This window comes from Macaca thibetana, chromosome 8, assembly GCF_024542745.1.
Source record: "Macaca thibetana thibetana isolate TM-01 chromosome 8, ASM2454274v1, whole genome shotgun sequence".
NCBI lineage: Eukaryota > Metazoa > Chordata > Mammalia > Primates > Cercopithecidae > Macaca > Macaca thibetana.
The window spans coordinates 133177595-133189364 of record NC_065585.1 but is presented as its reverse complement, the minus strand read 5'-3'; the positions used below and the strand labels follow the sequence as shown (position 1 = coordinate 133189364).

Genomic DNA, 11770 nt, shown 5'->3' with positions numbered 1-11770 from the left:
CTGGTTAAAAAAATAAAATAAACCCATATCCAGCTTTGGCAAGGGAGTTATTTGTTTTCATGTTTTGTATTTGGACTTGCAACACATCGCGGGGTAATTTTTTTTCAACGTTTTGTGTCACTTAACATTTTTGAAAATAAAGCCTTATAAGCTGTGAAACAATATGAAATCCTGATCCTATCTCTGTAAAATCTGATGGGTGCACATTGATAGACAAGGGTGTGGAAAGTTACATCTGAAGGTGGCAATAGGAGTTGCCTCTGCATGGGTGGAATTAGAAGGATTGTTGATTTCATTTATTTATTTGAATACACGATAAAGGAAGTTCAAGCAGTAAGATGGCTGCACAGCGAAGAGGAAGTTCACCTCTTACGCTCGTTCTCAGTCCACTCGCCAAAGGCAGTTATATGGATATGTATTCTTCCTGAAATATTCCTTTCATACACAATCGTGTATAAAATCGTGTATGGAAAAAAAAAAGTCTGCTCATCATGTAGTGTGTGTTTACATATAAATGCACTTATTTATGTAGTTATGGGTATTCTTCATGGTCTTTTTCCATATCTGAGTTTTCCAGCTTTTTATTATTATACATTTCTTTTTATTTTCTTTTACTTTAAGTTCTGGGATAAATGTGCAGGCTTGTTACATAGGTATACATGTGCCATGGTGGTTTGCTGCACCCACCAACCTGTCATCTAGGTTTTAAGCCCAGCATGCATTAGGAATTTGTATGAATGTTCTTCCTCCCCTTGGCCCCCACTCCCTCCCCAACAGGCCCTGGTGTGTGATGTAAACATATGGGACGCTTCACGAATTTGCATGTCATCCTTGCACAGGAGCCATGCTAATCTTCTCTGCATTGTTCCAGGGTTAGGATATATGCTGCCAAAGTGAGCACTATACATTAATTTTTAATTGAATTTTTTCAAAGGTCCGAAAGGTTTGGGGAAACCTGGAAAACCATGAGAGTTACCATATTCCTCAATTTTCACATTAATCACGCCTGCTCCATTTATTTGTGCTATTTGGCAATCTTTTTCAGGATGTTTTAGGATCTGTAAGTTGTTTATAATTCAGTGTTTTGTGCCACAAGATAACATTTTGATACAATATTTGTAATTTTTGCATTGGCACAAGTCAGTTTGAATATCTACTGTATTCCTCCAGTGACCTATTATGAGGTGCGATGGATTTTTTGTTGGTGTTTTTTTTTTTTTTTTTTTTTTTTGAGATGGAGTCCCGCTGTGTCTCCCAGGCTGGAGTGCAGTGGTGCGATCTCCACTCACTGCAAGCTCCGCCTCCTGGGTTCACGCCATTCTCCTGCCTCAGCCTCCCGTGTAGCTGGGACTACAGGTGCCTGCCACCACGCCCAGCTAATTTTTGTATTTTTAGTAGAGACGGGGTTTCACCATGTTAGCCAGGGTGGTCTCAATCTCCTGACCTCGTGATCTGCCCGTCTCGGCCTCCCAAAGTGCTGAGATTACAGGCATGAGCCACCGCGCCCGGCCTTGTTGGTGTTTTTACTTTTTGTTATTGTGAACTATATAGAAAGAGAAAAATGGGTTGGCTGAAAATGGATTTGGTGTGAAAAGGCGGGGAAAATGTGAAGAATTTTGAAAAAAACATACAAAAGTGCTTAAAGGTAAAATAGATTATAAAACCAGCCCTTGTTGTATTAAAATTAATGCACGAGCCGGGCGCGGTGGCTCACGCCTGTAATCCCAGCACTTTGGGAGGCCAAGGTGGGTAGATCACCTGCAGTCAGGAGTCCAAGATCAGCCTGGTCAACATGGTGAAACTCCTTCTCTACCAAAAATACAAAAATTAGCCAGGCATGGTGGCATTTGCATGTAGTCCCAGCTAGTTGGGAGGCTGAGGCAGGAGAATCGCTTTAACCCAGGAGGCAGAGGTTGCAGTGAGCTGAGATTGCACCACTGCACCCCAGCCTGGGCGACAGAGCGAGACTCTGTCTCAAAAATAATAATAAAACTAATGTATAAGACTAGATGGTGATGATTGAGAGTCCTTGTTGACCAAATTGTTTTCTTTTCCAGCAGTCCCAGAGCATAGCTATACGGTTGGAGAAACTAATCAAAACCATTATCCCAAAGGCTGTATCCCAGCCCTTTCAGAAGCCAAGGCAGGAAGATGGCTTGAGCCCAGAAGTTCAAAATTGCAGTGAGCTATGATTGCACCACTGCACTTCAGCCTGGGCAACAGAGCAAGACCCCGACTCTTAAAAAAAAAAATCTGCCCATCAAAAGGTGCCATAAGTGCTTTTTGCCTATGCCAGCAGGCTGCACCTCAGTAGGCTATAGGAGTAACTTGTTTCTGCCCCTTCCCCTCCCAAACAACCTTTCTTTCCTAGGGTGACAGTAGGGGGGCCTTTGGTTTGCCAGAAAAACAACCAAAGCACTTGGTACCAGCTGGGCATTACTGGCTGGAGTGTGGGCTGTGGCCAGAAGAACATGCCTGGAGTGTACACGGAGGTGTCCAATTATCTGCTTTGGATCAAGAGGAAGACTGTGCTGGCAGGGAAGCCTTACAAGTACAAGCCAGACTCTGCATACGCTTTGCTTCTCTCACCCTGGGCCATCCTGTTACTATATTTTGTGATGCTTCTATTATTCTGGTGATTAAACACCACGTTGTCTCAAAAGTCAAGCGTCCTTCTCAGTTTGTGCACTAAGTATAGGGCAATTCCAGGTTGCAATGAGTGGCTCTCAGATGATGAGTTGTGCCTGAACCAATCATAGAACTATAGCAGTACTTAAAAGATAGCTAAGACCCAAACATCACAGCCTATGGGTCACCTGGAACTCGGAAGTAGCTTGCCTGAGTCCTCTCCAAGAGTTTGGAGGGAGTGCCTTTCCACCAGGGGGATCGTGCTGGGGACCTGGGAAGCAGGAAGCTTGTTCTTTCCTCCTTGCAAACAGGCATCCTTCCAAGGCAGCTTTTATCCTCCAAAAGGGTAGACGGCTGATGAGATAGGAAACATGTTGAACTCTTTCCCGCTTCATTGGTAGCTCATCCCGGAGACCTGCAGATTTGGTTTCCAGAAAGATCCTTGTCCTTTACCCTGCTTGCTCCCTCAGCCACTATCTGGTCCTGAGTCCCCAGTAAAAGTTGCTTTTGGCTCTCAGAGATTATAAGCAACAACTCTAAGATTCAGGATCAGAAGGCATTGAAGCAGAAATGTCCTAGTGTTGGGGTGGGAAAAAAACACACAGCTAGTGAGATGTAGCAATCAAGGTACCTTTGCTTGCAAGCATTGGGAGCTCCAACTGAAGCTTAAAAGGGTGTCGGTGGTGCAGACTCGAAAGAAGAGCAGAAACCCTGGGAGCTGCCCCATAAACAGCAGTCTGACAGTCTGATGGACACCAAGGGCATCTTTCAGGCCATCTGGACGAAAGGGTGGACTGTCCGTTCTTTATGCAATCATCCTTGAGCAGAAATTTTTCAGTCAGGCACGACATATAAAACGGCATTCTTTACTGAGGCGACTTGGCATATTTTTGAAGAGAGAGAATGAAAAAGCTACAGGGTATTTTTTAAAAATGAGAGCATTTTATATGAGCTTGCCTTAAGTGGAATTCCATGAGCTGTGAACAAAAACAACAAAAACACAGGAAAAGCATCAACCTTTGTGCACATGCATTTGAGAAGAAAGAAAAGATGATGTAAAGAGAGTTCCTTTAGCTTGGCCTTCATCAGCTTTCTCAGAACAGGATAGCTTGTCCACCATCTGACTCTAGAAAGCATTTAGGTGAGGAAGCACCTAAATGCTTTAGCAGGAAGAATTAGTATATACCTGCAGTCCATTTTGGTCTAAAGCTGCAGTGGCCACAAGAATTTTGGCAGTTGGGAAGCACAGAATGGTGGCTACACGCAGATGGGGTAGTGTCCCCAAGAAAGGTAGATTTAAAAAGGATTTCCTCTTGTCTCTGAAATAAGAGCAGTGATGATTCCCTGGGCTTGAAGTTCAGAAGGCTGAGGCTAGGAGAGGCCACAGTCTTGTGTCTTCAGCTCAGGTCAGTAGGCAGATAGAAAAGCTGAAATGACCAGACCACTCTACCAAGCTCCTGTGAGAGGTGGTGTGTGTACATGTATGTGTACATGTGTGCATGTACATGTACATGTGTATGTGTGTAGATGTACTATGTACATGTACGCGTGTGGGTACTTGTGTGTGCGTGTATGCACTTGTGTGTACTGTGTGTTTGTGTGTGTACTTGTGTGTGCATGTATGTGTGTGTACGTGTGTGTGTGCATGTGTGTGTTTAGTGGGGGTGCTTCTCTGCCTCCATCACAAAATAGTTGTCAAACTTTCAGATTTTTGCTAATTCTATAAGAAGTGATAACTCAAAGTAGGTTTTTGAAAAAATTATTCTGATCTTAAGTATACAGTGTGAAGAGTTTTAAAAAATGGTTTTATCAAACACCGCATGTTCTCACTCATAGGTGGGAACTGAACAATGAGATCACTTGGACTCGGGAAGGGGGACATCACACACCGGGGCCTATTAAGGGGAGGGGGAAGGGGGGAGGGATTGCATTGGGAGTTATAGCTGATGTAAATGACGAGTAGTTGGGTGCTGACGAGTTGATGGGTGCAGCACAGCAACATGGCACAAGTATACATATGTAACAAACCTGCACGTTATGCACATGTACCCTAGAACTTAAAGTATAATAATAATAAAAAAAAGAAAAAAGAAAAAAGAAAAAAAAAACACTTATTCTATGTTGGTAATTTTAAAAAATAAAACTTGGATTTTACAGTGAAAAAAAATGGTTTTAATTTTTATTAAACCCATTTGATCAATTATTTATTTCATGGTTAGTACATGCTGAATCCTAAGAAATTTTCACCTATTCCAATATTGATATTGTATTGTTTTCTTTTACAAGCTTTATTATTTTAGCTCTAACATTTAGGTCCATCATCCATCTTGAAATAATTTCTGTGTATGGTGTGATATGGGTCAGGATTCATTTGTTTCATATACACAGCCAATTGAATTGAAAAGGCCTTACTTTTCATTGGATTGCCTTGACATCTTGGTCTAAATCAGTTGGTCTAAATTAGTGTAAGTATAGGTCTGTTTCTTGAGTTATGTCTTTTTTTTGCTGACCTGGGTATTCTAGGACTGGATATCTGGTTTGGTTTTTATTTGGTATCTGACCTGGATGTCTTTGTTTCCACTTGGAAGTGACATACAGATAGTCAGTAAAAATAGCTATTTAAGGCAAGCTTTTGGTAGCCCAAGTGGTTGCTGCTATTGGCCATTACAGTGGGAACAAGGAAGACAAGTGCTAGAGTAGGTAGTGAGGCAGACATGAGCAGAGCAGGAGAGGGCCCCATCCCTCAACGAGGAGTGCAGGTGACCGTCAGGTGATGGTCAGCAGTTGTTGAGCTGTCTCGTTAAAACAATAATTGGTCACAGCTGGCACCAGGGAACGGCAGTCTCACAGTAGATAGAAAACACCTGAAGCTGGTGATCAGCAGCTTCCCAGTAAGATCTCGGGAGCTGGGTTAGTGGCTCAAGCATGTGCACTAAGAGGCAAAATGGCAGAGTTTAACTGGTATATGACCTTCCTCCAGAAACACCCGACTGATAAGGGAAAAATGCCTCAAGTGAACATGCACACAACTTTAGTCAATACACTGTGCATGCTCACCTCCCAAGTTCTGGCAGGCCACTGGGCATATGGAGAGCCCACTCCCAGGGAAGAATCAGGGAGAAAGATATGCAGACCCCTCAAGCCTGCCAACATATCAAACCCCAAGTCAAAGGTCAAACAGCACACTTGAATCTCTCCAGTTGCCTGCTTGGCCTCTTCCAAGTGTACTTTACTTCCTTTCTTTCCTGCTCTAAAACTTTTTGACAAGTTTTCACTACTGCTCAAAAACTTGCCTTAGTTTCTGCCTCTGTCTTATGTCCCCAGTCAAATTCTTTCTTCTGAGGAGGCAAGAATTAAGGTTGCTGCAGACCCACCTGGATTTGCTGTTGTTAACACAAGAACTGTCAGCTAATTGTTTAGAATAGAGCTTAACTGAAGAAAACAGCAAGCTCAGGTTTATTTTATTTTATTTTAATTTTGGCGTAAGTCTCTTCTCTTGTAGCTGTAGAACCAGTGTAGCAAAAACTTGGGCCCAAAATTTAATCCTATTGATTGCATGAATACAATATAAATAGAATTCACAGCCTTTCTAGGTCTCCCATGTGAAAGGTAGGGTTGGGGGAAAGATTAGATATCTGAGACTCAAAATAGGGAGATTTGGGTAGATTTTCATATATCCATTATAAAATGGAAGCATTATTATTATTTATGTGTGGTAAAGCCAACAGATCAGAAGACAACTGCCATTGAAAAAAGAGTTTGTTACTCACAGTTTCTGGGAGGAGGAGCATGCAGAACCACATGGGGAAGCACCAGAGGCAGAAGGAGCAAGGAAGAGCATGTAGGCAGTCTTTACTGTGGGCTTTGCAGGAAGGAATAGGTGAGGCAGACTCTGCAGGCTGAGGATTGGCTGGATAATTCGGCAGGCTCTGGAGGATAGGGATTGCTGCCAGTTGCCTGGTGCCTGGCTCTGGTGATAAGGGGAGAGAGACCTAAATAAAGGAGGTATTTGGTGGGTAGTTGCTTTGCATTGGTTGGGTTGCATATGAAAAGTGCACTTGCAGGTGAGTCTTTTACTCTGTCTAGGAACTGTCCAGCCCTGGGATGGGCAGACACTCTAGGATGAACAAGGTCCCAAATATCAAACATCAAAATACACAAACATCAAAAATACAAAACATTGAAAATACAAAAACATCAAAAATACAAAACACAAAAAGGCACTATTAAAACAGTATTCAAGTACCTTGAACACATAAATCCCACTGAGTCTCACTCACCAGCAAAAAAACCTTTCATCTCCTCTGGAAACTCTGGCCATTTCCTGCTTGAGAGTCCTAGAATGGTCTCATATGAAGCAGTTACTTTATAGAAGGATGCTAAGCTTCAAAACTCAACCCACCAACTCTCATGGCCTCCAGGATTATAAATACAACTCAATTTCATAGTATCCCACAGGAAAAAAAGTACAAAAATTGGATCTGGGGAACATTAAACAACAAAAGGACGCTAAAATTTTGCTAAGACATCAAAATGCACCTGCAATATATAGTTGAAATAAAGTATAAAAGTGCTAAAACAAGGGGAAAAACATAGCATTGGAGTGCACCGGATTAATCCATATAATCAGTTTATGGCATATTCTGAATTCAATAAACTAATGAACAGCTGGGAGTGGCTCTAATATTTTGCTTGATTGGTTAATTAAGCCTTGCATTTAAAAGCGGTCTACATTAAATGACGCAGTCATGTCAGAAATTTCTTCTTACACTGATGAGAAAGGGATACAAACTATTAGGGAGATGAGAAGTTGGGGCAGATTCATTACGTTAATCTGTTCACTCATCCCTCTCTATGTCCCATAAGAAGGTCTAAAGATGTGTCTTTCACCAAAGCAGTAGGAGTGCATCAATGAAGGGTAAGGGGCAATGTGGTGGAAGTGGTAAACTGTCCACAAAAATCATGCCTCCCTTCCATGTTGTAGAAGGATACTAGAAAGTGTCTCTACCTGGCTGCGCATGGTGGCTCCCGCCTGTAATCCCAGCACTTTGGGAGGCTGAGATGGGTGGATCACAAGGTCAAGAGATTGAGACCATCCTGACCAACATGGTGAAATCCGTCTCTACTAAAAATACAAAAATTAGCTGGGCGTGGTGGCACACACCTGTAATTCCAGCTACTTGGGAGGCTGAGGCAGGAGAATTGCTTGAACCTGGGAGGTGGAGGTTGCAGTGAGCCAAGATTATGTCGCTGCGCTCCAGCCTGGTGACAGAGTGAGAGTACCTCACAAAGGAAGGAAGGAAGGAAGGAAAGAAGGAAGGAAGTAAGGAAAGAAGGAAGGAAGGAAGGAAGGAAGGAAGGGAGGGAGGGAGGGAGGGAGGGAGGGAGGGAAGAAAGTGTGTCTGCTCATCCAGACATTGCATTTCATAATGTCCCCTTTGCATCTAGGCAAGACCATGTGACCAATTTTCAACACTGGAATTTAAGCATAAGTTAAAAGGTCTGCTGACTTCACTGTTATTCCTCTGATGGTAGTACGCATTGTTTTGCTGTTTCTGAGACTTTTTTCCCTTCTATTTAGTTTTCAGCAGTTTGAACACGGTATTCCTAGGTGTGGTTCTCTTGTATTTACCTTGCTGGTGACACACAAAATTCTTTCAGTTGATGAGTTGGTGTCTTTCATCAGTTCTTGGAAGTTGTTACCCAGCGTATCTCCAAATACTGCCTCAATTTCTGCTTTCTTCTTATTCTAAAATTCCTAGGCTTGCTTTAGCAGTTCTTTATGCCCTTAAACATAAGGTTTTTGCATTTTATTTGAGTTTTCTGGTTATTTTGGGCAAGTGCTTTAATTTCCTGCAAAACTTTTCCATCCTGCCTGGAAGAGTAAGTTCTTATATAAAATTCTTTTACTCTGTAGTTTAAATCTTTGTTTCAAGAAAATGGTCTTTATTCCTTCTGTTATGGATTTGAAAGGCTTTTCAGTTCCAATTTTTTCCCTTTTCATTACTTCAGGTATACTGGTTACTCACATGCTGGGTGTAAGTTGTCCATCCCCTGTGTCTTTCATCTTATTCCTGCAATTCCGCATTGAATCATGCATGAATGTCTGCTGCATTCTTCTTCTTTTTTGTTGGTTGGTTTGTTTGAGGTGCAGTCTTGCTCTGTCTCCCAGGCTGGAGTACAATGGCATGATCTCGGCTCACTACAGCCTCCATGTCCCGGGTTCAGAATCGTTTGAACCTCCACTTCCAGGGTTCAAGCAATTCTTGAACCACCACGCTAGGCTAATTTTTGTAGTTTTAGTAGAGACGGGGTTTCACCATGTTTGCCAGGCTGGTCTTGAACCCCCAACCTCAGGTGATCTGCCCACCTCAGCCTCCCAAAGTGCTGGGATTACAGACATGAATCACTATGCCTGGCCCATGTCTTCTGCACTCTGCATGAATAGCTTACATCAGCCCACATTGTCACTTACAAGGTATTGGGTTCTTATTTTGCTGTTTCTTGTTTGGTTTTAACTTCATCATTTCTATTTTCTTACTTTTTATGTTTCTATCCATTTCCTTTTCATTTCTTTTTTGCTTTTATAAACTTATGTATTATAGGGGCAGCTTTAATTTCTTTGAGTAAAGATGATAAAATAAAGCAGCTAAAATTTTCTATTTCCTGGAGTACATCCAACAAAATTTTGTTTTATTTAATTTTACATATATATGTGTATTTTATCTATATCTGTATCTACCTACTCATATGTAGAGAGATTTAGAAATATTGATATATATATATAACCTAATGCTAAAGTGTATTCATGTTTTTTGTTGTTTTCATACATTTTTGTTTTTGTGGTTGATCTATGAACTCAGGTTAGTTCTAACCATTCTAACCAGCTCAGGCTTTAACTCCAAAATACAAAAGATAGAATATCTTTTCCTATTTTTATGAGTTTTTATTTTTGAGGCAGGGTCTCATTCTGTTGCCCAGGATTCAAGTGAAGTCATGTGATCATAGCTCACTGCAGCCTCGACCTCCTGGGCTCAAGTCATTCTCCTACCTCAGCCTCCCGAGTAGCTGGGAGCACAGGCATGCACCACCACGCCTGACTACTTTGTTGTATTTATTGTAGAGATGGGGTCTTGCCATGTTGCCCAGGCTGGTCTTGAACTCCTGAGCTCAAGTGATCTGCCCGTCTCAGCCTTGCAAAGTGCTGGGATTACAGGTGTAAGCACCACGCCTGGCCTTTTCCTATTTTTCTTGAGAATTAGCATGAGACCATCCCTCTTTATCTATAGGGCTGGGTATTCACGATTTATGTTCTCGATTTCTCTATTAAGTCATTCTTCTGTTTGAGGAGAGGAAAGAGGAACTGGAGCTGGGGCCGGAGCCCGGAACAGTCACCATGTAGGAATGCTGTTGCTTTCTTTCTGAAGAGGGCCTGAGTCTGGGATTGAATCCCATCAGTTTGGGAACCCTCCTATTCTGGAAAAGCATCCATGATTTTCAGCAGCCCCTGCTCTTTGTGATTATCTCCCCAGAGCTCAAAGTCTTCTTTTTATTCCTGAGCCAACACATAATTTTCCATAAACAGTGGAAACATCATCCACAAAATCTCTGCGCCCTGCGTTATACCCCTGCCAGTCAAGCAGCTATGTCAGGGGTAAAAGAAAGGCACCATATTGCGATACTGTCCCCCATAGCCTGCTCCCTGGAAGGATGAGGTTGTGAAGGTAGCGCTCTCTGTCCTTCCCATCATTTCCCAGGTTACCAGCCCTTGGCTGCCTGAGCTGTGAGTGCAGGTGGAGCTTCATAGAAGTTCCTCACTTTGTTTTGCTGAACATCCCTGAGAATGCCCCAGAACCGGGGAGCCACGTGTGGATTTCCAGCACTAACTAAACATGAAAATGAAGAAAGTCTGAATGAGAAGGCACAGGTGCGAGAATAGGAAAAGATATTTGCAACACCTGCAACTGAAAACTGCATTGATCTGAGAACGTATTTAACACGTCCACACATCAATAAGGAAAAGGAGAGACAATCAACCAAGAAATGAGCGCAAGACACAAGGGCCGAACAAACACCTTGAACAAAGAGGATCTTCAGTGGCCAATGAAAATGCAAAAATGTGCCAGACTTGTTAATTATCTAGAAAATGCAAATTAAGACCACACTGAGATGACTCTATAACATTCCAGAAAAGATAACATTACAAATATTGATACATTGAACATTGGCAGCATGTGAGCCAACAGGAACTTTCAAAGTCTGCTATTAAGAGGGCAAATAATTGGAAACCACGTTGTCTGTACCTACTACAGATGGGAATATATTCGCCTGTGACAGGAGCTCTACTTGTTGTTATCCACCTGTATGAGTTTCCCATAGCTGCTATAACAAATCACCACAAACTTAGTGACATAAAACAACATGAATTTATTACTCTACGGTTGCGGTCAGAAGTCCAAAACACCTCTCACTGGGCTCAAATCAAAGTGCTGGCAGGAGGCAGTAAGGGACATTCCATTTTCTTGTCTCTTCCAGATTTCAGAGATGTTCCGCATTCCTTGGTCCATGGTCCCTTCCTCCATCTTCGAAGTCAGTATCAGGCCAAGTTCTTCTCATGCTGATCTCTCCCTGGTCCTCTTTTCTGCCTCCATTTTCCACTTATAAGGAATTTTTGTAATTACATTGGTCCCATTTTGATAATCTAGATACCCTCTCCATCTCAGAATCAACTGATGAGAAACCTTAATTTCATCTGCAAGCTTAATTCCCCTTTGCCATGTAAGCTAACATATTAATAGGTTCTGGGAATTGGACTGTGACCATCTTTGGGTCAGGCAAAACTCTGCCTACCACAATACCCAAGAGAAACTCTTACACATGTAAACATATACATGTTTACAACATACACAAGGCAACATGTGCAAGAAGGTCTATAGCAGGGCTATTCAGAGCAAGACCTAAACAAAACAAATACCTAATAATTGAGTGCTAGAGGACTAAAGTGATGTCTATTCATATAATAACAAAAGAATCAGCCATATGCAACGATATAGATGAATTTTAGCAATGGAAGGTTAATTAAAAGATTACATACAGAATGATACCAATCTTATAATATTAAAACATTTAAAATAGACTCCTA

The 11770-nt window shown here is 42.0% G+C and overlaps 1 protein-coding gene and 1 non-coding gene across 3 annotated transcripts in view; both read right to left on the bottom strand.

Moving 5' to 3' along the window:
- The window catches only part of MSRA (methionine sulfoxide reductase A), a 423943-nt gene that overhangs the window by 11452 nt on the left and 400721 nt on the right, over window positions 1–11770 (bottom strand). The window contains exons 6-7 of one of the 2 annotated variants that reach the window (XM_050801121.1): window positions 6399–6620; window positions 3184–3446 (exon numbers count right to left, since the gene is read on the bottom strand). In XM_050801121.1, coding sequence (XP_050657078.1) covers window positions 3234–3446; window positions 6399–6620 — 435 coding nt within the window. In that variant the 3' untranslated portion in view covers window positions 3184–3233. Of the gene's footprint in view, window positions 1–3183; window positions 3447–6398; window positions 6621–11770 lie in introns of those variants that run through there. The other variant, XM_050801120.1, reaches the window with a different exon arrangement.
- Window positions 795–901, bottom strand: LOC126961991 (U6 spliceosomal RNA). The gene has a single exon (XR_007728556.1). It is a non-coding gene; the product is annotated as a U6 spliceosomal RNA (small nuclear RNA).